At 46.7% G+C, this 25276-nt stretch overlaps 1 protein-coding gene across 1 annotated transcript; it reads right to left on the reverse strand.

The window, feature by feature from the left end:
• Nucleotides 1–3011: 3011 nt before the first annotated feature.
• gpr157 (G protein-coupled receptor 157) lies at nucleotides 3012–8183 on the reverse strand. The gene is made up of 4 exons (XM_007902057.2): nucleotides 7760–8183; nucleotides 6318–6531; nucleotides 5187–5381; nucleotides 3012–3987 (listed from the first exon to the last, which is right to left on the reverse strand). Exons 1-4 carry the CDS (start codon nucleotides 8131–8133, stop codon nucleotides 3790–3792), a joined length of 981 nt encoding a protein of 326 aa, XP_007900248.1. The 5' UTR covers nucleotides 8134–8183; the 3' UTR covers nucleotides 3012–3789.
• Between the last annotated feature and the right edge of the window lie 17093 nt (nucleotides 8184–25276).

Below are 25276 nucleotides of genomic sequence, written 5' to 3' on the forward strand. Positions count from 1 at the left end.
GCCGAATGGCTGTCTTGTGTGCTGTAAATAAAATTGTCTTTGGCTGCCGCGTTTGCCTGCATAACAATATTTAACAGCAAACTTTTGCATTTATTTCCAGATCACTATTCCTATTTTAATTGAGTCATTAATTTGGTCCAACTTACCTCGTGATCCATATGAAAATTCCTTCCTGCTGCTGTTATTTCAAAGAAAAGTAACCTTTTCTGGTTATATTTCCTCGTCATCCAGTTTCTCCCCCCAAACAAAAATCGAACTAATTTCCTATTCACGTCATTGTTATTTGTCGGATAGTGTTGGCACAAATTAATCAGAGTTATTTCTAATTAATCTCATCCTGTTAAGTGCCTTGAGATGTTTCTTTAATGTGAAAGGAGCTATTGAAATATAAATTGCTGCCCATCCACGTGACTTAGTTATTGCTGAGAATAAATTGCTCCTGATTAACATACTATTGCAATTTAGATACCTCCTATCACCTTTAATGAGTTACCAAGGAACAAGAGAAAACAATAATGGAATCTGGAATGAGGTTTGCACAAGGTCTTCAGAGATCAAACAGAAACGGATTATTCCCACTGGTCGGTGAAACAGTGGGACTGAGTTCGCACTCCCTTCAGAGAGGGGGCTGTAAACTCAAGGGTTGTCATTCGGCGAGTTAAGAGGGAAAGATTAAGAGGAGAGTTCCTCCCTCGCCAGCGGGTTGGTGAGTTAGTTAGCAGGTCGGCACGATGGTGGAGTCCAAGTGAATGGACAATTTCGATTCGTTTTTTTTTTGAAGACCTCAATTTGTCATTTCAAATGCAGATCAGGAGACCGAACAAATGAAATAAGTTCCCCCCCCCCGAAATATTCTTTTCACTGAAGACGTGCTTCAACAGCGGCACACGGCGGGGGAGATAGGAGGTTGGCGAATATTCAAGGTTGTGCTGGGGTGGGGGTGGGAGGGGGGTGGGGGCTTGACAGCGAACGGCACTAAACCACCAACAACAACAACAACTTGGATTTATGTAGCGCCCTCCACGCCGGACGGCGTCTCAGGCCAGCGTCCGAAATTAAGGAATGAAATCTTGTGGCGGTCCGTAACGACGTCCCTTTTGGATTGATTTGACACACAAGGAGCCCCTTAGAAAACGCCGGGACTTTTAACAGCCCCCACGTCATCAGTCGAAGAGCCGCCACCACCACCACCACCACCACAACAACAATAATTCATGGCGGGGCTGGGCCGCTGAAGCGTAGTGACTGTGCGCGCGCGCGTTGTGTGGGAGCGCGAGAGGCGGCGGCGTCACCCCCCGCCCCCCCCCCCCCCCCCGTCCTCGCCACAAACAAAGCAGCCGCCGACGGACGTCACCAAATTACTGCCATTAAAATATGTCTATTTGTGTTTTGATGGGATTTAAAGGGCAGACCACGTGGTGGGTGGACCACGTGGTGGGTGGACCACGTGCACGTGCTGGGGAACCACATGGAGGGGGTTGAAGGGGAGGGGGAGGGAATGCGCATGCGCGGCGCGAGCAGGGGGCGGGGTTCGACCGACGTCACCGGAAGTCGCCGCGCGCGGGCGCTCGCTCGCTCGCCCCCTCACCGGTTGGTTCATCGGGTTCCTCGTTATCCACATGGCGGCGGCGGAAGAGCGGGACCATCACGTGCAGGAGGAGGAGGCCGGGGGTTGGTTTGGAGACCAGCGGCGGAGCCGACATCACCTGAGCCTCACGTTTCGTGGCCCACACAAGAGGGATGGCGGCGGCGGCCATCGTCGTCATCACAGCAGGGTGGGTGAGCACGTGCGGGGAGCGTCACAGGGGCGTCACGTGACCGGAAATGGCGCCGTTGCCGTCCGCGTGGCGGCGGTGGAGGAAGTGCAGGAAAAGCGCGGGAAAAGTAACCCCAACAAAATGGCGGCGGCTGCTTTTTTTGGGGGGGGGGGTAACCCACTGCGGTTCAACTGGGTTCAGTCCACAGTGATTCGAAGACCGACGTCCGTCCCTCTGAAGGTAATGGAGGGAGGGAAAAGGGGGGGGGACAGGAGAGGGAGGGAAAGGAAGGAAGGAAGGAAGGAGGGAAAGGAGAGAGGGAAAGAAAGGAGGGAGGGAGCGAAGGAGATGTTTTCAAGATCTTCGCGCTCGTCTTCAAATCTGGTCAGGCCCTGACTGACACCGACCCCCCCCCTCCCCCTCCCCGACCTGCTAACTCACCAACCCACAACCCGTCCGTCGCTTCCGCTCGACTGTCTCTCTACTCGTCCCTCGTGCCCTCCGTTCCACCGTCGGCGGTCGCGCTTTCAGCCACTGCGCCTCGAAGCTCTGCAACACTCTTATCATCTCTCACCTTTGCCCACGACCCCGCCCCCCCCCCCCCCACCACCTGCTCTCCTTCCCCATCATCAGGCCACACCTGAAGACCTTCCTCTTCGACCGTGCCCTACGGTCAGGTCACCTCCCCCCGTCCCTCCGGCTCGGCCTCAAATAAAATTAATAAAGCAAAATATACTTTATTACAGTTTCAGGACGCTGCAATGTTTCCACGTTATAAATAAAATGCTACTAAGAGCCACCTGCTCTCACCTGAAGAGTAAAAGGCAGAACATATTCACAATTTGTACCTCACAGCGATTTTGTAAACAAAAAGGTAAAAGGATTTTTTTTTAAAAAAAAATTCATGAACCTTTTAACTACATTCATTTCAGGGGGTAAAGGTAACACTCCATTGCAGTGCTGGGGTGGTATTGCACGGTCAGGAATGCCGCCTTTCGGATGAGACGTTAAATTGAGGTCCCGCCTGCCTGTTCAGGTGGAAGTTAAAGATCCCGTGACACTATTCGAAAAGAGAAGAGTTTCTCCCGGTGTCCTGGCCAATAATCCCCTAAATAAAATTGTTCATTCGGCTCATGGTAGTTTGTGGGACATTGCTGTGTGCAATTGTGGTGCTGCATTTGCCTACAAAATACACAGTCACTCCATAACTCCACATTACAGTAATTCCTGTGAAGCGCTTTGAGACATCTTTCCGTCGTGATAAGGCACTATACTAAATCCAAGGATTATTATTATTAAAATTCTGTGTCTTTTGGAAGAGGTTTCTAAACAGAATGGAATACAAGGTGAAAATTCCAACCTGTTGATGTTAAAAGAAAAATGCAGACTTTCAAATACATTTGTCTGATTGGGCCACTTATCATGGTTAGGTCTGACATCCCCGTTAGTTAGCCTTCTGGCCCTCAGGCTGGTTAGCAGAAAAGCTGATTAGCTAAAGAAACAAATAAGAGTACCATGTATCCTACTAACTCGCACAGCTGAGTTGGCAAAACTAATGGGTAACATAGCAGGTGTGGGACCAGTCACTGTAACAATATATAGTGTGTTGAGGGAGGGCTCATACGCGTGGACCAGTCAAGAAATAAAGACCTGGATTGACCATGATCCAAATTTCACACTGCGTTGTGATTTGCACCCCATCAGGAAAGAAACAGCTGCACCATTTATAGAAGGCACTACGTGTAGCAATACATTACAGAACACACATCTTAGAAACATCCGCCTCCCTCCGTCCCCGACTTTGGCTGTAAAAGGATGTTCATTTAAATTGCTCTCCAGGTGGTACAGCAGAAAGCGGGATGGGATCAAAATCGCTGAAACTCCCTTATCTTCACTTTATACCAGAACCAACCACTCAATAAAACAAGTTTCGATTACCAAACAAAAAACAAAGTTCAAGAACTGCTGCTTCAGGCACGTTCATATCACTTGACACTGGTTTGAAGCTGTCTCTCTGTGGTTCAAGGACTAGTTATTCTTCAGTTACAAAGGGTGAAGGCAGTGAGGTGCTCGCCTGACGGCTGGTGATCTTAGACTCGCTTTCCATGCTCTTGTCATCCTCGTTCCTGCAGAAGCTGCACAGAGAGGAGATCAGGCGCAGGCGAATGGGCTTGGTGCAAAGTATGAACATGATACAGTTTGCAGCTCCTTGGAAGGTGTTTCCGACTCCCTGTGAAGTTACAGCAAAAAAATTAAACATCAATAAGCTAACTGCAGAAAGGATGTTAGCCTGAAGTAATAAAGCGTTTATCTGCCCCAGATCTTTGCACTGCACTAATCCCTTGTGCCATTTCAGCAGCAACTTGCATTTATTTAACACCCTTCGCATGAAAGAAATGTATTGGGGCATGTTACAGAATGAGAGAAAATTAGAGATGAACATATTATGAAGGCCAACATGGCAGCTAACTTGCAAACAGCAATGATTGGTCAAAATTATTAGAATTTGGAAATCAATTTGAATGAGGAGGGAATAATAAGCGTAAAGTATTACAAACTGAGCCAAGCTGACAACATCGAACATCATAATGCCTAAGAACTGATGAACCTGTGGGTTACCCTGAAACGGTGGCAGAAATGCAGGCAATAGACATTCAAGAACTTGAGGGAGAGTAGAAAAAGTTATAAACACAAAATAGACACTGTACAATAATATTTATTTCCCTGCCAAAACATGGCTATTAGAGCTCGTGTTTTCCTGTAAATAGCCAAAGCTAACACAAAATAACAAACTAACATTTATTGTTTGTAAACACAAGAAAGCCTTGTGCTTATCTATTAAGCACACTTTGTTTCCATTCCTTTCTGTGAGCAGTAACTCTCTAAAGTATCTAAAATTAGACACGACTGATACTTCACCATAACTGAAGGTGCATTCAAACAAACAACATGTGGTGAAATATAACCTTGGGCAAATGGATTGAGTGAGTGTCTTGCACTGGCTGCTAGATACTACTCATTCACGAGTGGGTGAGTTCCCATCAATAATGATAATGATCCTTGCATTTGATACAGCGCCTTATCGGGTCTTTCAGACGTCTCAAAGGGCTTCACAGAATATACTGTAAAGTGAATTGGCTATATTTTGTGGGTGAAACGCAGCAGACAATTGCGCACAGCAGTGTCCTACACAGTCGTGGATTGAGTGACCAATTATATATATTTTTAAAAGAAATTATTATAAGTGATTCGCCAATCGATTAACAACCTGGTTCCCACTGTGGAGTAAGGAAACTTGCACAACGTTTCGCCCTGCCTGGGAATCGAACCCAGGTCTCTCGCTTGCAAGGTGTGTGCTCTAACTACTGAGCTACAGATCTGTTTTCTTGCGTCTTTTCCCATTCCAATTGGTAAAATCAGTGTACTCACGTGTAGCGTCACCAGCAATCTATTCTCCACGACAGGAGAGCCACACAAGGTCAGGATGAACCTCACAGTACTCCATATCCGCAGCAAGATGAATATGATGGGGATGAGGGTGAGCTTAAGGTCTGCGCTTGAAGATCTGCTGTGGTAGCTGGAACTGCTGGATAAGATGGGGCGATACTCCGATAAAGCTTCGTGCTGGATGAGAAAAAATATTCACACAATTATACAATCAAATGATTTTTTTCAGCACGTTAGCGGGCCATTCAGTCCGAGGTGTCTGTGCCTGAAAGATCTCTGTTTAGTTCCACCCCCCTTTCACCCTCCCTCGCATCTTATATTTTATTTTCCCAACTATTCAGATTGCTTTGAAAAGCCATTCTGCTTCCCACGGTCAAGAGAGATCTCGAATGGCACATGATGTCAACCATGTGGGAACTCTACTCTTCATTAAGTGTGTTCCCATGGGTTAGTTAGCACAACTACTTATAAGCAAGCCCAGCAAGCAAATTAATAATAATAATAATAATAATCCTTGCATTTGATATAGCGCTTTTCACGTCGGGAGGACGTCCCAAAGCGCTTCACAGAATATACTGTAAAGTGAATTGACTGTATATTTGTGGGCGAACGCGGCAGCCAATTGCGCACAGCAATGTCCCACAAACAGTCGTAGATTGAAAATGACCAATTTATTATTGTTTTGGGTTTTGGAGGGATTATTATTAGGCGTGTGGAGTAAGGAAACTTGCCCAAGGTTTCGCCCTTCCTGGAATTGAACTCAGGTCTCTCGCTTGCAAAGCGAGTGCTCTAACCACTGAGCTACAGGACTCCACAGGTAACACCAATAATCCTTGCACTTGACATGCACAAACAGCCATGAAGTGAACGACTGATGCATCTGGAGGATTGTTGGCCAGGACACCTGGATCAACACCCTTCTCTTTCAAGGCCTTTGAGACGTCTCGAAGACGTGATAAGACGCTATATCAAATGTAAGTATTATTATTATTAAATATCCACTTGAACAGACAGGAAACAGCTTGTCTCATGGAACGCTCCTGTGACACTGACTTGTATGAGCTCAACCTCGTCAATCACAATAGGCCTTGATCACGAGAGATTTTCCCTTACCGCTCGGTTGATGTGTTTCTTAATGCGGATGTATAGAATTGGCAGGGTGATGTAGGCAATGAACTCCCAGATTTTGCCTGTCAGCAACATCCACAAGAAGTGGTCTTCTGCCAGGATACTGACCCAACACCAGCCCACGGACACATCGGATGCATCGTAACCTATCTTCCTCAGGCTGACGGCAGCAACAGTGATGACGAGAGGCACCGACCAACTGCCAACACACAAAAAGGTTGACGTTCATCAGTTATTTGGGTTGACAAAATAGTTTTTCTAGCAAAGTGATGGCATTGCTGGTGTCTGGCTAATAGAACAAGTTTGGCGATTTGCCTTTCCTGCAGGGAATCCCACTGAGTCACACAAACTCGATTGACCCTGACTTCAAAGGGGATTCTCAGGATGGAGCTGAGGTTGGCACAGTGTGTGTGGGAAGAGGTTGTGAAATTTCCCTGCAGGCCCTGTCAACCCATCCCCCACCATATCACTGCCTTCAGAGAGAGAGGCAATGACGGAGCAGAAAAGTTTCATCTGAGCAATTCCAACTGTCCACAGCTATCTTTGATTGATACGGCTCATTAAGCCTGCGCTGGTGTTTTTCTTCACACTAACCGAACCCACTCCCCCATATCCTTTAATATTTATTCAATTATTCATGTGTAGAAACCCTTCACACTGGGAATCCAAACAAGACTGGAGTTTCGCACAAATGTCACCTATGCATGGAAGTTTCGAGTTGTCTGAAATGGAATGCGCACTCTCAACAACAACAACAACTTGGATTTATATAGCGCCCTCCACGCCGGACGGCGTCTCAGAGCGCTTTACTCTCCTCAGAGGGAAACACCTTGCTTACATAAGACCAGCTAAAACCAAATAGCTTCCCATTGAGAGCACTGTCTGACGAGCTACTTTTTGCTTGTCCAACTTGGCCCACCCTCGCTGTTAGGGCTTTTGCTTACAGGACCGACAGGAGCTGAGTGGGAAGAGTCATTAGTTCCAGTGACCTAACTAGTTGGCCTGTCATTAGCAAAGCCTTGGTGTCCTGCAGACCTGCCTTAGCTCAGGAACCGCGACTACTGAAGATTGATATTCCATAGCCAGGCATCCCCAGCCCCTAGGATAGTCACAAATTGGTCATCAGACACCTCGACAAGTGCAGGTTCGAATCCTGGCTAGGGTGAACGGCCTTCACACCCTTCCTGTGAACGCTTATACAGTTTCGCCCACAAAATGTACAGTCAATTCACTTTACACTGTATCCTGTGAAGCGCTTTGAGACATCTCGAAGACGTGATAAGGCGCTGTATCAAATGCGAGGATTATTATTGCGACGTGGGGTTAAATGAAAGTAAAAACGTAGCGACACAAACGGCGGCAAGACGACTCGTACGTAACAACACTCGGGTCAAAAAGCAAGCGTCGCTTCTTAAAAGAAAGCTTACCTAACGGCGTGGAACAACACACACAAGCTCCCGGCCAGGTGCTGGTCAGACCTCACAATGATGATGTACAAGTAAATGGCGATGGCCACAGTCCAGAAAAAGGAGCTGGTGTTGGCGAAGGTGGACAAGGCGCCTTGCAAGACGCAGTCCCAAGAGGAGCTGTCAAAGTCCCTCAACACCCCGTACAGATAGGACACCGCCGAGAGCAAGTCAGCCACCGAGAGATAAACGAGTAGCTGCCGAGGTTTGGTCCTTAAATCAGGCCACAGACCGTGAGTGGCGATGATCAGGGTCGAGCCCAGGAACGAGCAGCAGCAAGAAATGGATATGATCACCTTCTCGTACAAGTAGACCTCGGTCTCTGGGACTGGCATGACGATTGCAATCTTCTTTCACCCCCCCTCCCCTCCCCACCCCACCCCCCCGCCTTAAAGTAAAATGATGAGAGAAAAAAAATAACACACAATTCTCAAGAGCACATTTAACTAAGTAGATTCTCCAAATCTAACTCTCTTAACTCTCTCTCTCTGTTCTTAACTCACTCTCTCTGTCTCTTCTCTTAACTCTCTCTCTCTCCTCTATGTTCTCTTAATTCTGTCTCTTCTCTTAACTCTCTCTCTCTCCTTCTCTATGTTCTCTTAACTCTGTCTCTTCTCTTAACTCTCTCTCTCTCTCCTTCTCTATGTTCTCTTAACTCTGTCTCTGTCTCTTAAAAAAAAAGACTGCGACTCAGGCACTTTGATTTAAAATGGGGAACCGAGACACAAAGTTCGAAACGCAGAAACAAATTTGAAAGTAGGAGGAAAGGGAAGGGAGTTGGGGGGGAGGGGAGGAGGGGGGGGGGGGGGGGGGAGAGGGGAGGGGTTGGAAACAACAACAACAAAATTACATTTGCAGAGCGCCTTTCAGGTCGGGAGGAAACATTCACCCTCCAAATTCCTTAGAAGATCAACAACGCTTTGGGGGGGGGGGGGGGGGGGGGGGAGGGGGGGTGTGGAAATAAATTACAAAACGCAGCAAGTTTCTGGCTAAGTCTCTGGGGTTTAAAAAACTTTTTTTAATTTAAAAAAATAGAGAAAACTTAAAACAAACCCACCAGCTGTCCTGACCACAAAAACAGAAGGTAGTCTCCTCTCGCTCTCTCTCTGTAACTTCTTTTTTTTGTGTGAGTGTGTGAGTGAGTGTGAGTGTGTGTGAGTGTGTGTGAGAGTGAGTGTGTGTGAGTGTATGTGTGAGTGAGAGTGAGTGTGTGTGAGTGAGAGTGTGTGAGAGAGTCAGTGAGTGAGTGTGTTTGTGAGAGTGAATGAGTGTGTGTGAGTGAGAGTGTGTGAGAGAGTCAGTGAGTGTGTGAGAGTGAGTGTGTTTGTGAGAGTGAGTGTGAGTGTGTGTTTGTGTTGACCCTAAAGTTCTGAAGAAACCCTCCAAACTTTGCTCAATGACTTACTTGTTCAGAGACCAAATAGGGGCGCAGTTCGAGACGCCACAATCTTATATTCTTCTTCTTATTATTACTTATTGCACATAGAAGTCGGGGAATTCTTGTCAAAGCGCTGTCGTGCAAATTATCGGAGGGGAGGGAGGGAAAGAGAGAGAGAGAGAGAGAGAGAGAGGAAGGAAAGAAAGAGAAAGAGGGAGGAGGTGGAGGGGGGAAAAGGGGGAACGTAAGACTCGATACATCGTTGCACTGACACCGCGAATGTAACCAATTCTTTGGGGGAAACGAAACCCTTCTCTGGTCGTAATGGGGAGTGTTACAAAGTCGCACCTCTCCCCCTCTCTGTCTCTCCCCCCCCCTTCCCCCCCACCCCCTAAAAGGAAACATGTATCCCCCGGGTTCCCCCCCTCCCTCCCCCCACCCCCCCCCCCAGGGCAAAATCTCAGCTCCTTTCTTCGTCGCTGCGACGCGACTCCTCTCCCTCCCTTCGCCCCCTTTTCTCTTTTCTCCCCTCTTTTCCCCTCCCTCCCCCTCTTTTCCTCTCTCCTCTCTTTCTCTCCCCCCTTCCCTCCCTCTTCTCTTCTCTCTTTTCCTCTCCTTTCTTTCTCTCCCCTCTTTCCCCCTCTTTTTCTTTTCTTTTCCCCCTTCCCCCTTCTTTTTCTTTTCCTCTCTCCTCTCTTTCTCCCCCCTCTTTTCCGGGATGGCTGGTTGGCTCTTTTTGGCACAATCCCGGTACCGGACCCGGAACAATAAAGAACAAAAAAAAGTTCTTTCTTTGTTCATTTTTTTTAAAAAAATGTTAAAATGTACAGAAATTTGTATTTTCCATCCTTACCGCTGAAAAAATCTTTACTGGTCGGCATCTCCCTCTCTTATCTCTCTCTCTATAATAAATAACTAATAATAATTTGGTCACTCAATCCACGACTGTCTGTGGGACGCTGCTGTGCGCAATTGGCTGCCTTTGTTTTCGCCCCCAAAATACAGTCAAGTCAATCCATTCGAGACGTCTCGAAGATATTAATAATAATAATAATCCTTGCATTTGATATACCGCTTTTCACGTCTTCGAGACGTCCCAAAGCGCTTCACAGAACACACTGTAAAGTGAATTGACTGTATATTCGTGGGCGAACGCGGCAGCCAATTGCGCACAGCAATGTCCCACAAACAGTCATAGATTGAAAATGACCAATTTATTATTGTTTTTTTTGGTTTTGGAGGGATTATTATTAGGCTCTGTGTGGAGTAAGGAAATGGGAGGATTATTGTTGTTATTATTTTATTTATTACTGCTACTGTTCCGAAGTTTGAGTTCCGGAACCGGTGTTTCTGCCACAACATGGGAAACAACAACTTGCATTTTATTTCACGCCCCTTTACGGTGGGGTAGAGTCTTCAAGGGCTTGAAGTCGCTTATGCTGACGGGATTTAAAGCTGGACGGTTGTGGCGCTGACCGAAATGCAACAAATCAACAAATCCAGAGAGACATCACCCTCACATTCCAGGCTTTAATAATAATAATAATCCTTGCATTTGATATAGCGCTTTTCACGTCGGGAGAACGTCCCAAAGCGCTTCACAGAACACTGTAAAGTGAATTGACTGTATATTTGTGGGCGAACGCGGCAGCCAATTGCGCACAGCAATGTCCCACAAACAGTCGTAGATTGAAAATGACCAATTTATTATTGTTTTTTTTTGTTTTTTTGGAGGGATTATTATTAGGCTCTGTGTGGAGTACGGAAACTTGCCCGAGGTTTCGCCCTCTGCCTGGAATTGAACTCAGGTCTCTCACTTGCAAAGTGAGTGCTCTAACCACTGAGCTACAGGACTCCAGAAAATACATGGAAAAATGCGATATTTCATAACCCACTTCAACAACAAACTGATTCTTGCACGAGTCCAGTGCTCTCGCCTCTACTACTCTTCCTCTTCATTAATTATCCTCTGTGCAGGTGTGGGTGAATGAGAGAGAGAGAGAGAGAGAGAGTGAGGTGGCCGGGGAATAGTGACGCCAAATCACTAAATTTGTTATAAAACACCACATTGTTGAAGGAAGCGTACAGGACCTTGCTGCATTATTCGCCCACAAAACAGTCAACTCACTTTACAGTGTATTCTGTGAGGTGCTTTGAGACGTCCAGGAGACGTGATAAGGCGCTACATCAAATGCGAGGATTGTTATTATTATATTGTTCATTCGGAGCAGAAGGAAACTGCCCGAATACTTTCCCAATCAGACTATCAGGAATATGACTGACCTGCAGAGGGTGATATGGAACTGCTGATTCCCATATAATTCCAGCTCAGACGGTGAGAGAGAGAGACTGCACAGCCAAGATTTCCCCTATTGGGGGCACTACTTATCATTAATGAGCAGGTCATGCGAGGTGCAAAGAGGACCTTTGGCCCATTTGATCTCAACCTTCCGGGACACCTACCCTACCCACCTCCTAGCTCTGGGACGCTACTCTGCGTGAGAGGCGCTACATGAATGCAATTTGTTGTTGTTATCGCACAATCAAGTTGAGCTTCCTGACCTCAAACACTCTTTCTGGTAACCCAATTGCAGTTCTTTCTGGATGTTGTGTTTGTCCTGAAATTGCCCGTTCGCCACCCTTAAACCGACCGGTGCCCTCATCCCACCCGCTGCCGGGGAGTATATGAGTAATGTTTTTTTCAGTTTCCTTTCTCCATCCCATTTAGTTTGTTGCAGAAACATAGAAACAGGAGGAGGCCATTCAGCCCCTCGAGCCTGTTCTGCCATTCTACAAGATTGTGGCTGATCTGTACCTCAACTCCAATTACCCGCTCTTACCCCATATCCTTTGTACACCGGTATAAGGCCCTCCTGACATGAAAGGCGCAATACAAATGTAATTTGTTGTCTCTTATCGAGACTGAAAAGCCTGGGTTTACTCGGTCGCTTAGAAGAATGGGATGTCTTGCTTTTTTTTGCACATTTGCCCTTTTTTCTTACCTCTTTAAATGGTGGTAGTGACTCCGAATGTCTCTCTATCTGCTGCAGGAGGTTGTAGATACAGAATCGGTTGTGATATTTCAAAACGGAGGACTAATAAGATACCTGGGAAGCAAGAGTGTTAAGGAGGGAGGTGAAAAGATAGGGAAATGGGATTGAAAGATCTCTGCCATGATATAATAAAATGGTGGAACTGAATGGCCTCCTATTCCTACGTTCTCGTTGGGTGTGTGTGTGTGTGTGGGTATTAGGATAGGAAGGTCTCTCGATGCTAATTATAGCTATGTTTGGCAGCTCCAGTGTTTAGTGATTTATATGCCGTAAGGCTGAGTGTAATTGCTTTGCTGCAGAAGCGACCCGAGGTGTGCGGCTGCTCTGTACTGTTTGTCATATAAATCGTTTTATTTGCACGCCTGTATGTATTTTTCTTTCTGCAGCCCAAGCCTATTATATCCCCTTCCCCTGCCTCAAACGGCATTTCTTTTGGTCAGCGCTTATTTAGCCATTAATTAGCAACTCCTCTGGTTTAAACCGCATTGAAAGAACCGTTTGCTCGCCCTGTGTGTGTGTGTGTGTGTGGAGTGATGGTGGGAGAATTCCCATTAAGATTCTTTCACAGTCCCTATAAATGGTCATCACTTGCTTGCGATCTCCTTTGCCCGTATGCCATGACACATCTCGCATAAACGAGGCAGGTGGCATTCCAAATGATATTCCCATAGTTTTAACGGAGGTCAATTTAATGACAGTCTCGATATTCAGCAGATCATCTGTGCCAGGAAATGCTGTAGAATTCCACCCCCCACCCCCCCCCACCACACACACACACACACACACACACACAAAGAGCAACAACATTCTTAACAGTAATGTTCGCGATACCAGCGTGAACAACAAGTTACATTCGCATAGTGCTTTTCAGGTCGGAAAGACGTCCCATGTGGATTGTAGTGATAAGACTGCCCGTTAGCCGGTCTTTGTTAATGAATAAGCACTCAACAGCACCCGGCGTGAAGGGCCTTGTATAAATGCAAGTTGTAGCCAGTATTCTGCTAACCAGTAATGGACAACTGTTGTGTGAGCCAGAAGTTCAGTTACTTAGCGCTTCAGCTTCACGGATGTTGTCATTGAGAACATTGTGGATAAGAGGGGTCCATGTACGTCTGATGCAAAATATATCAGATGTACCTCACTGTGTTACAACATGTAGAAAAGTGTGAGGTGGTACATTTTGGAAGAAGGAATAAGGAAGTCACATACATCCCAGAAAATAAAAACCCAAGTGGGGTAGAGGAGCAAACGGACCTAGGGGTACACATACACAAATCACCAACAGTAGCAACCCAGGTTAAAAAGACCATTAAAAAAAAACTAGGCATTGGGATTAATGTATAGAGGAATAGAAATGAAAAGCAGGGAAGTTATGGTAATCTTCTATGGAAACTTGATCAGAACACTTAGAATACTATGAGCAGTTCTGGTCCCCATATTATAGAAGGGATGTAGAGGCACTGGAGAGGGTGCAAAGGAGATTCACAAGGATGGTCCCAGAACTGAGAGGTTATACCTATTAGGAAATGCTGAATATGCTTGGACTCTTCTCGAGGGGGGTAAGGGGTGACCTGATAGAGGTCTTTAAAAAGATGAAAGGTTTTGATAGGGTCGACATAGGGAAGGTGTTTCCACTTGTGGGGGAGACCGAAACCAGGGGCCATCAATACAAAATAGTCACAAATAGAGCAAATAGGGAAGTTAGAAGAAATTTCTTCACGCAGAGAGTAGTGGGAATGTGGAACTTGCTACCACAAGGAGTTCTTGTGGCAAATGGCATAGATGTATTTAAGGGGAAGCTAGATAGGTACATGAGGGAGAAAGGAATAGAAGGTTACGCTTGAAGGCTTAGTTGACGAAGGGCAGGAGGCTCATGTGGAGCATAAACACCGGCATAGACCAGTTGGGCCGAACGGCCTATTTCTGTGCTGTATATTCTAATGTATTCTAACATAACATAGAGGGTGGGGAAAGGTAATTGTGATTCTTGAATCAAGTGTGGACTCCTTCCTGTAATGTCACTCTTGGGTGGAGGGAACTGGCTCTGAGAATAAGTTGAGTTGGAGCCACGCTGGTTAAGGGATCCGCATGAAAAAAAAGACTGCGCAGAATCAAACGCGCAAATTTCCATATTGTGGTAAGATCTGGCGGTTTGAATGCGAACAATACTGTTTTTTCATGCAACATTTTTTCCATTTGAAGCAGGGAACAACAGGGCACTGTGCTGTGTTAACCTACGCAGACTCTGCAGGAATGTGAACTTCTTTCAGACACTGGCTGGCTCTGGCTCCACAAGCATCATCATCTGTCCTCTGGCCGGACCGAGCCCATTCTCCAGGAGTGGGCTGTGACAGTTAGTGTTGGAGGGCGGCACGACTGTGAGGGATCGTCACAGCCGAGCTCCGACGCGTCCTCACCTAACATCAACCAGCTGCCCTTTTCGCCTCCGTTGCCTCACTTCATTTCCAATTAATACATCTGACTAATACACCTCAAAACGTCTTTTTGACGGTCAACTTTCACTGCCCCACCCCTCCCCGGCTCCCAGCTCCAGCTCAGGGGCACACCTAGCACCTAGACATCCTCCCAGTATGACACATGCTTCATAAATGTAAATTGTATAAAAATAATAATAATCCTTGCATTTGATATAGCGCTTTTCACGTCGGGAGGACGTCCCAAAGCGCTTCACAGAACACACTGTAAAGTGAATTGACTGTATATTTGTGGGTGAACGCGGCAGCCAATTGTGCACAGCAATGTCCCACAAACAGTCGTAGATTGAAAATGACCAATTTATTATAGTTTTTGGTTTTGGAGGATTATTAGGCTCTGTGTGGAGTAAGGAAACTTGCCCAAGGTTTCGCTCTCTGCCTGGAATTGAACTCAGGTCTCTCACTTGCAAAGCGAGTGCTCTAACCACTGAGCTATAGAACTCCACATGTGTAAAGTAATAACAATCCTTATATTTTATATAGCGCCTTTTACATCGGGAGCGTGTCTCAAAGTGCTTCACAGGCGGGCGAACACGGCAGCCAATTTGCATATAACAAAGTCCCACAAACAGCCATGAAATTAATGACCAATGTCATCTGACCCTGTTGGCCAAGATGCTGGGAGAATAATGCCACGGGATCCTCAACATCTGAATAGGAAGACGACCTTTGTTTAACTGGATGGCGCCTGACAAAGCAGGGCTCTCCACCCCTCCCACCAAAGCACGAGGTCTGTGGTGCTTAAACCCACAACTTTCTGGCTTGGAGGCAATAGGATGACCACTGAGCCAGGCTGTCACCAGCGCTGTCTTTAGCCGTGCTAAAGACACCCAGATTTCTCTGGTTTGCACAGTGCTTTGCCGTGAACAATTTTTTTTGTATGAAATGGTTGCACATCTATCTAAATGCAGATGATCAGAGGTCGGAAGTGAAGTTGACTGCTCTGAAAGACGCTGTCCTAGGGAACTCCATCCCCGAGTTCCCTCAAGCTTACCCCCTCCCTCCGCACTTTTAAAGCCCACCTTTTGAATAACGTCCAGTCTCCCAACCCGGCTCAGATGCCCAACAAGCAGTGCGAGGCACTTTGACACATCCTACCGACGTGAAAGACGCTCATATAAATACAAATTGCATTGCGTTCACAGACTGCAGGTGGGAATCTTCCGTCAAACACAGCTGGGCGAACAAACTAATAACAAGAAATGTGGCTGCGTACTGAAAACAGGAACTTGGAGAAGACGGAAAAACATTCTCAGTCAGATTCTCAGACCTAACCTTTCAGCGTGAACTTAAATCGTATAAAATGAATCTGCAGGGAATAAGTAAACACCATCATTGTTGGCGCATTTTTTTGTTGGTGAGGTCCGAGCAATAAAATCCTAGCAATTACAGCACACTAGGAATAAGTCTGCGGATGCACCCACATTTCCATTTCCCCCCACCCTCCTCGTCACAGCATCAAGCTGTTTTTTAAATGAGTCCCAGTGTCATGGCCTCAACCTAAAATTTCCTACACCGCTTGTAAGGTCGCTAGGTGATGAGCTCAAATCCTGAGATGGAATCCACAAAGTTATGACCTGTTTTTTAGGGGAAGGAGGGAGGGAGGGAGGGAATGGGAGAGAAGCTTTTGCCCAAAGATAAATAATAATAATTTTAATAATCACTGTATTTGATACAGCACCTTAACACGTCTTCGAGACATCTCAAAGCGCTTCACAGAATATGCCTTATAAAAGTGAATTGACTGCATATTTTGTGGGCAAAATAATGGACTGACAGTGAAAATTCCCCAGCATTGGCGTTCTGAAGCTTACAAATTCCTTTCGTCTAGAAAAATAACAACTCCATTTACCCCTTCAGCTAGTCTGAGATGCTGTAACAAGGGCAGGATGCAAGCGGATACCTCATGCATTAATCCTCCCCTCCCTCTTTAAGGAGGCTCCACCAAACAACTCCCCTTGTAATCGTTACAACTACATAACGCAGTCTTCATTTCAATGTGATTCAGTGCGACAAAAATCATCCAGCCCAGGGCGGAGGCAGCTCCCAGACAGACCCCACCGTCAAAGGAACGACTCCGAGAGGGATTGGGATCATGTCAGTGAGAAGTGGGACTTACCTCCATGCCAACCCCTCTTACCTTGTCATTCTTGAGTCAGACCCCGAATCCTGGAGCCAAAGAGGAGTCACAGGTTTTAAAGCCTTCCAGAGACACTGATGTCCTGTTAATGCACGAACAAGGATAACTTGCGCTTATATATATATATATATAATATATATATATGGCGCTCATCACACAGGAATAGAGTCCCCACTAACTGATCATTTATTGGATTGGATTAACATGCAGCGCAGGGGCCTTCTGTAAACCCAAAGTGCAGTCCAGCCAATTTCTGGTGCTGACCAGGTGCAGCAAACTGACCGCCCTCCACCTCCCGAGTCATCGAGTTACTGCTGCTGTCATCCCAGAAATCGGACGTGTTTTTTTTATTGTGGGTGTCGGCAACAACGGCAGATATTTTAATGATAACCTTTAGACTTGATGCAGCGCCAATAAAGTTGAAACATCTCAAAGCGCTTCACAAGTGATCGCTGTCAAGTGTCGGGAATAGCGTCACAAGGGAACTTTAACGTCTACCTAAACGGGGAGAAGGGACCTAAATTTAACAACTCTTCCGAAGGCCAGCACCTTCGACAAAGCAGCGCCCCTTTGAGTGTCAGTCCGGACGGTTGACCGCAAATGGTGCTGAACGTGTGGACTGGATGGAGAAGGCAAGGCCTGTTGAGGTGCAGCATTTCTGCGGCAGTATACTTGCTGATTGCTTTTTCTGACTGCACACAACAACCAGCTAAGACACTGCCAGAGAAACACACACAGGTGGCCAGGACTTCCAAAGGAGGATTTCCTCTTGTTCCTCTTCCTTTCCTCTGCAGTCTTTGTTGAAGTAACTCGCTGGCTTTCTTCCCAAGGCCTCCAGGTCAGAACAGCGAGGCAAAGACTGCGAGAGGTAATCTTAGAGACGTGATCAAGACCTCCGTAAATAAAAACATCTGAATCACTGCTCATTCCCCCCCCCCCCCCCGAGCCTTTCTTCCAGGGGTTCAGCGGGTCTGATTCCCTTTGAATTGCCACCTTGTTCAACTGGGCCAACAAGAGTCTTGTAATTGGTTCAAAACGGCCGGGGCCCTGCCACACCTGAACAAAACCAATGCTTCACTTTGTAGAATCTGAAAGAAAGAATGAAAGAACGGACATTTGCTTTCATTTTCAGAGCACCTTAAAATGTCGAAAAAAAAAATCACACAATCACAAGAGAGGTTCGACTGAATAACACCCTTTGATCCCTATCATCTCATCCTCCTTCTTTCACTCTTTCTTTCTTCCCTCTCTCTTTCCCTCCCTCCCTCACTTCATCTCGCTCCTTCTCTGTCTGTCTTCAAGTGCCTGCTCAAGTCCTACCTCTTTGAACACGGCTGTGATGAACCCCCCTGAGACATTACTCTTAAGTGAAGTGCGCTGTACAAATGCAAGCTGTTAAGATTCTTCCTGTAATTGTCTTCCCTCTCGCAGACTGCCTAACAGAACACAGTGGATCTTTAAGGTCTTCTAATAATCCATCAGTTTAATCTTCACCTTAAAACTTGACTTTATAATTGATCAACGGTCTTCGCTCCTCCGCCCAAGGAGTGTTTGTCCGAAAAGGGATGGAGGCTTTTGCCTGGAATTTCAGAACAAGCTACTTGGGATGAAACAAAAAAAAACTTTTGACCTTGCAAACGTTTTGACGTCCACAATGCAGAACAAGTATGTCACTTCACTGAAGCAACTCGCACTGTATATTTAGTTATAGGGAGGGTTAGTGTCAGCGCTCTGGCTGGTCTTATTGCAGGGTTGCCCTGAGATCTGCAAACACGTGTTCTGCAATAGAACATAAGTTCCTGGATGGAACCTTTCCCAAGTTCAAAGTCATTACACGGATGATTTTTAACTGCAACCGCAATTTAACCGCAATTTAACCGTAAATTTACAACAATTCGCACTTATACAAACGCCTTTCACTTAGGCTAATGTCTCGAAGCATTTTGATATAATTTAGATGTTTATCCCAGTGGATGGGCCTGAGGGCTGTCTCCCCTAACCTTCCTTCCTTCCTTCCTTCCTTGGGTGGAATTCCACAGACTTCCTCGGCCCAATGAAAATCAATCGCTTGTGAGGATGTCGAAGGCAATTTCAGTTACAGAGCTCAGCGATCGAACCACTCACTGTCCTTCCTTCAGGGACTGGCTCAGCCACTTAGTGAACAATCTCGCTGAGTCTGCGGTATTTTTCACATAACTGACGGCATTAGCAAAGAAGCGTACACACACACACCCTTCTCTTTTCACACAGCGCCAGTTTAACATCTCGTCCAAACAACAGCAACTCTTGACAATATAGCAATGCACACACCCCCACTCACTAACGCAGTCTAGATTGCACGCTCGAAAGACCCCGACCCTGGATAAGAAGGGGTTGTGGCTGTGACAGCCCCTTCTTATCCAGAGAACTACCAACCGAGACAGGCAGGAAGACCTTCAAGAAGAATTTCAAACGCACGAATAAAAGTTGCTTCCGGCGTGAAGTGTTTTAAGCAATTATCACTACGCAACTCGAAGAGGAACAGTCCGTACCTGGGCTTGAAACTTCGAACGCCGCGGTTCCCAGCGACTTGGGTTTCAGAGACCACAAAAGTTGGCTTGTGGACCCAACAGGAACTTGCGACTGTATGGTCTGAGCAGTACCAAGAAGCTCTCTGGATTCGATTGCTCCGGAAATGGATGTTCTGGTGGCCACCTCATTCTAACTTAATGTACTCGCGACAATTCCCTTCAGGCAATAAACAGACACACCTAACACTGAATCACTGCCACCCTCTCAACCTGATTGACTGCAGAATGTGTTCTCTGCCCACTCCCGCCTCCTAGTCCTGTTGGAATCTCATATTAAAATAATATTTTTAAAAAAATTGGGGGGAGGAAGAGAGAAGCGAACGTGTGTGATGAGGAGATTGCAAAAACGAAAGAGCGTGAGTCAGATAATGAGCCACAAAGAGAGCTGAGGGGGGGGCGGGGGGGGGGGGGAGGGGAGGAATGTCTCCTGCATAAGGCCAAGGAACTCAATATGAAAAGACCAGACTCCAAATCAATCAGCTGTTAATTCCCCTTTGTGCTGTTCATTTGGGAACTCGGTCTAATTCCTCCACTCGCTTGCCAACACACACACACACAATGTCAGAAGGAGACAGATATGAGGAAGACCAGTTTCTATGAGACACGTGCTCTCTGTAAGGAGCAAGTACAAAGAGAAGTTCCTTCTCTCTCTTTCTCTCACTTTGTCTCCCTTTCCTTCCCTAACCCAGGCTTTTACTACCTCACACACACACACCCAGACACGCGCACAAACTTTGCACACCAGAAAACTTTGCGCATCACAGTCCCTCCATTAACTTTCTCAATCCCATTTATAATCCAATTCGTCATTCGCAGCTCATTCCTCAAAGACCGGGGACACTCTCTATTTGCTCTCCTCTGCAATAACCTCTGGAGACTGGTCAGCCCCCACCCACCCCGCCACCCCTTATGTTGTGCGATCCATGTTTGTAATAATAATAATCCTTGCGTTTGATGCAGCACCTTATCACGTCTTCGAGACGTCTCAAAGCGCTTCGCAGGATACACTGTAAAGTGTAGTGACTGTGTATTTGGTGGGCAAAATATTTGTACGCAGTGCCCCAGATGGGGCCTGATCACAGCTCCATCCAGCTTGAGTACTACTTTTGGGGACGTGAGAGTAACAGAATGTAGTAGCTCTTCACCTTGCACTGAATGATACCACGCCTCCTTTAACTTACAGGTGTAACCTCGGCAAAATATTGCAGGTATCCAAACCGGCCAGACCAGCTCGAACAAACAAGCAAGACAAGTGCAGACGACTGTGCCCATTATGCAGGAGACATTCCTCCCCTTGCGCACTGCAGACAAGACGCGATAGCAGGTCATCAGGCGTTTTAACACATTCCTTCACTGCTCTTCCGTGAGGTGGAATCAGGTCACGATATCGGGGACAATCTCGGCCGGCCCCTTGCGATCTCGGCAGATGTTTCTCCGTGCCCCTTTGTTTTATCGCAGGGTGCTTTTACAGTCATTCCTGTCCAGGGGTGACTGGTTTTTTATATATCCAGGCAACAATTCCCCCAGACACAATCGCTCTTTCACATCGCAACTGTTTGTGTGCAAATTAGCAGCCGGGTTTGCCTACAAAAACACACAGTCACTACACTTCACAGTAGATCCTGTGAAGCACTTTGAGGCGTCTCGATGACGCTGGTTATTATCCTGTATTTTAAGGCAAGGAAGGGCCTTAAGATGAAATTCCTTCACCCTTCACCCCTCCTGATCCCAAACACGAGTTCGAGTGGCCCCACTGACTGTCCAGAGTCTTGGGACGTCCTCCTGACGTGAAAGAGGGTTATACAAAAGTAATTTGTTTGTGGCTGTTGTCCTTTTCGAAGCAGTCTGCCTCGTTGTCGGGCAGGTCAACCTCAAGAGGTGATTGCAACAGCTCGGATTTCAGGGGAAAGCTTGATGCTTGCACACTCATCCACTATTTGCAGGCATGTGACAGCTGCTGTGTGCGTGTCTACCACAACCCTCCCTCCCTCCCTCCCCGCCCCAGCCTTTTTTCTCATTACATCATATCGTCAGCTGAGGGACTCTGCCTCAGTCTAACTGTTACTGGGCAAGGACTGAGTCATCCCACCCAGCAGCGCCAACATGAGATAAATCACAACTGGCTGCCGAGTTTTGCCAACAAAATACACAGTCACTCCACTTTACACTATACCCTGCGAAGCGCTTTGAGACGTCTCAACGACATGATAAGGCGCAGTATCAAATTCAAGGATATATATATATAATATATGGACTCCCTCAGATCCTATGACTTTTTACACACTTTTCTCTCTCTCTCTCAATGTGCTTCTCATCGACAGCAAAATGCTATTGGCGTATGTTTAGTGTGTCTGTCTGTCTGTGTGTCGATTTTGCGTCATTTCTTATTCGAGAAATCACAACAAATTTCATGTATTTAGCATCTTTCGCATCAGGTTCGCACCCTCCACTGACTCCTTTTAGTGTGTGTCCCCAGCCTTGCCACTCACTTACCGATCCGATCGGAGGGAATCCTGCTCCGAAAATAGACAGTGGCCGAGTGGCATTCATTCCCACGTGCCGAGTTCAGGAAATCTGTTCGAAATCGCTCAAAATCGAGCCCTGCATCTCCCCATCACCGTGAGTGTTGCAAAAGTGCTGATATCACAGAAATCACACGCTCCCAATACACACCTCACAATTCAACAAAAGTCTCGTCTCACTGAACTTCCCCCCATCGGTCTCTCTCTCCTTGTCTTCCTTTCTCTCTGTATGTGTATGTTGGTGTTTCTATGTTACTGTCCGTCAGCGTGTGTGTCTTATCTATTTGCCTCTCTTTGTCTCTCTACGCATCTGAGTCTCAATCTCTGTCTGTGTACGTACCTGTGTGTGTGTGTGTGTGTGTGTATGTATGTATGTCTCTCTGTCTCTCAGGCTTGCTCACTATACAATAGCTTTCGCTTATCTTTGAGATCACAAACTCCTTACGGTCTTAGCCTTAAAACCATTGCCTTAAAATTTAAGGCTGTGCAGAATTTTGGAAAATTCCTGCGTCGAGACTTTCGGTGTCTTTACGAAACAAACAACAGCTTCCGAACCAAGAATGGATTTTACAATTTACTGAAATTCTGTCCATTCTTATATTTAAAGGCAAATGGACGCACAGGACAGAAAAACCTTCGTGAAAGCGATGAACACAGAAAGGCACATCAAAGCCCACTCATTCCATTGCACAGCAAAATTGCCGAGAGCCAGATATCATCCGCTTACCCCTTCGCTGTGTCATTTCGCTTCAGAAATCACCGCGATGCAATTCTGCTGGAAGCCAAGCACTATCGCAGAAATCCCACACTCCCAATACACACCACACGATTCAGCAAAAGCCTCGTCTCGCTTTCACTCGCTTTCTTTTGGCCGCCGTTGAAAAGTGGATCGCGCCAGGATCCTGGGCTGAAGTCGTTCCCCTTTGCCGTTCGCAACGGAGAACCCCTTGGCGGGGCCCGGACACTGCAGTGCGTTGCACAGTGTGAAGTGCGGGTGCAGATCTGCTGTGCGGCATCTTGTGATTGACTGGTATTCTGCCAGTATAATGGGCGAGAGGTCGCAGGTCAGGACAGTGAGGCCGCTTTGCTGAGCCCAGAGGATCGACAGATAGAGCCAAGGTCGGCAGCTGATCAGAAACCGCTCGAGTCAGCAGAAAGGGTCAATGACGGAGGAGCCGGAGGACCAGAAGCAGCAGTCAGGGCAACACTTTATCTTCAGAGAGAAGGACATTTGCTCAAGGCCTTGCAGTGCTGCGCTGTGCTGTGTGATGCACTGCGCTGCTCTGAATAAAACTGCATCTCAGCATTGCAGAAAGAGCTACTGTCTTTCGCTTTCCATATCTGTCAGCTCACCCACCGCCGCACAGATATACGCAGCTTGAAGGGTCAGCTCCATTAAGGGCAAAGCATACCTTTTACAGGGAAAGGATGCACTCCCACACACTCAGGGAACGCTCCCACGAAATACATCAAAGTTTTCAGCACAGGAGAGAGCAGTAATCCTCACTTTCGATTCACACGGCTTTACATTACGCCGAATGTATAGCGCGGAAACAGACCATTCGTCCCGACCTTTCCACGCCAGCGTTACATACCGCCCGGGAGTTTCCACGTACACCTTAACACTCCTCCCGTACAGTTCTATTCTTTTCTCCCTCTTGCGCGTACTGTGTCTACATTCGAAACGTCGCTCACAATTCATTACCAATTTTACATGGGGTATTGACGGCCACGGAATCCTCAACGTCCACCTGAACAGGCCAACAGGTGTAAAATAGGCTGCTATTTTGCAGTTCATAACAATAATAATAATAATAATGCTTACTTTTGCTACAGTGCCTTTCAGGTCGGGAGGACGTCCCAAAGCACTTCCACAGGATTTTAGAGTAAAGTGGAGCGACTGTGTGTTTGGAGGAGAGTAGCTGCAAAAGAACACGGGGTCGGTCCGTAACCAACACCGATATCAGTCTCTTAAGCCTATCTCTTTACGATGTTAAAAAAAAACTTTTACAACAAACCTTAGCTTTTTACGATCAGTGTAAAATAGGCTGTGCCCCAAGTGGCTACGGAGTGAAATCAGCGATTTTCACAAGGCATTCAGATAATAATTACCACATTGAACGCATTGTAAAACAAAGCTAATTTCCATCTCTCTCTCTCTCTCTCTCTGGGACCCACAAAATCCTTCTGTTCCACTTGGCAAAGAGAGATGTATTCCTTCCTTCCCAAGCCTCTTGGCTACCTTCTGGTGACCAGTTTGTTTGCCTGAGGCTAATCCCATCGTATGATTATTTCACTGTATCCCACTCAGTCTACTAATATTTCACCAGATGGAAGCCTGTAGATTTATCGGCTATTATATCTCTCGTTCACGTGTGTGAGAGTGTTGGCTGCCAGGATCACATCGACCTACTCGTTAGCTTGAATAAACAGCGAGGATTTAAATGTTCAGGGTTAAGTGATTTATAAAAGATCTGGCATCGCAGGTTAAAAAAAAAGATGAGAGAGAAGGATCACTTACCAAACAAGCGCAGGGGATGTGCAGAGACAGAGCTTTATTACCCTCAAGCATTACAACATTGTTCAAATTAATTATGAATGGGGTTTTACTCGCAGATACTTGTTTTTTAACACTTAAAAAGGAAATGAGACCTCGACGATCCCAGTGGGTCCCACAACAGAGTGCCACCATCTCATGGTTCCAGCCTGGCTCGCCGGAGAGCACAGCACTCTCACCCATTCTGAGCCAGGATGCTGTGGGTTCAAGCCCCACGTCGGGATTTAACTGATAGCTGCTTCAATGCAGTGCTGGGGGAGGGCTACAGTGTTGGAGGTGCCGTCCTTCAGATGAGACACTGATCTCTCCACGATCCAATGTGAAAGGGATTATGAGTAATGATGGTAAACACCAACTCCTCCGCCCTATTTCCTTTCGTGTGTGTTAATCCTCTCATTTAATGCACACCCAAGACATCCAATTACCTCAAGGAGCATCGCAGCGAGTTGGCCGGCAAACGTGCAGTGACTGTTCTATCGTAGGCAGCCAATTTCTCCCAACCAAGTGAAGGAGGAGATTGTTGACTGTGGTACCAGGAGAAACTCCCTTCCCAGTGTGTTGTGGGACCTTTTAACGGCCACCTACGCAGGTTAAGGCGAGGCCCAAAGGATGGTGCCTCCGACAATGCAGCTTCCCCCCCCTCTCCGCCAAGTATTGTACTGGAGCATCAGTCTGGATTTGGTGGCCGTGCCTTCAGTCACTACACCCTGAAACTCTGGAACCCTCTCCTTGAATCCCTCCCTTCCTCCCTCCCTCGTTCCCC

The sequence above is a fragment of the Callorhinchus milii genome, unplaced genomic scaffold (assembly GCF_018977255.1).
Source record: "Callorhinchus milii isolate IMCB2004 unplaced genomic scaffold, IMCB_Cmil_1.0 Scaffold24, whole genome shotgun sequence".
Lineage (NCBI taxonomy): Eukaryota > Metazoa > Chordata > Chondrichthyes > Chimaeriformes > Callorhinchidae > Callorhinchus > Callorhinchus milii.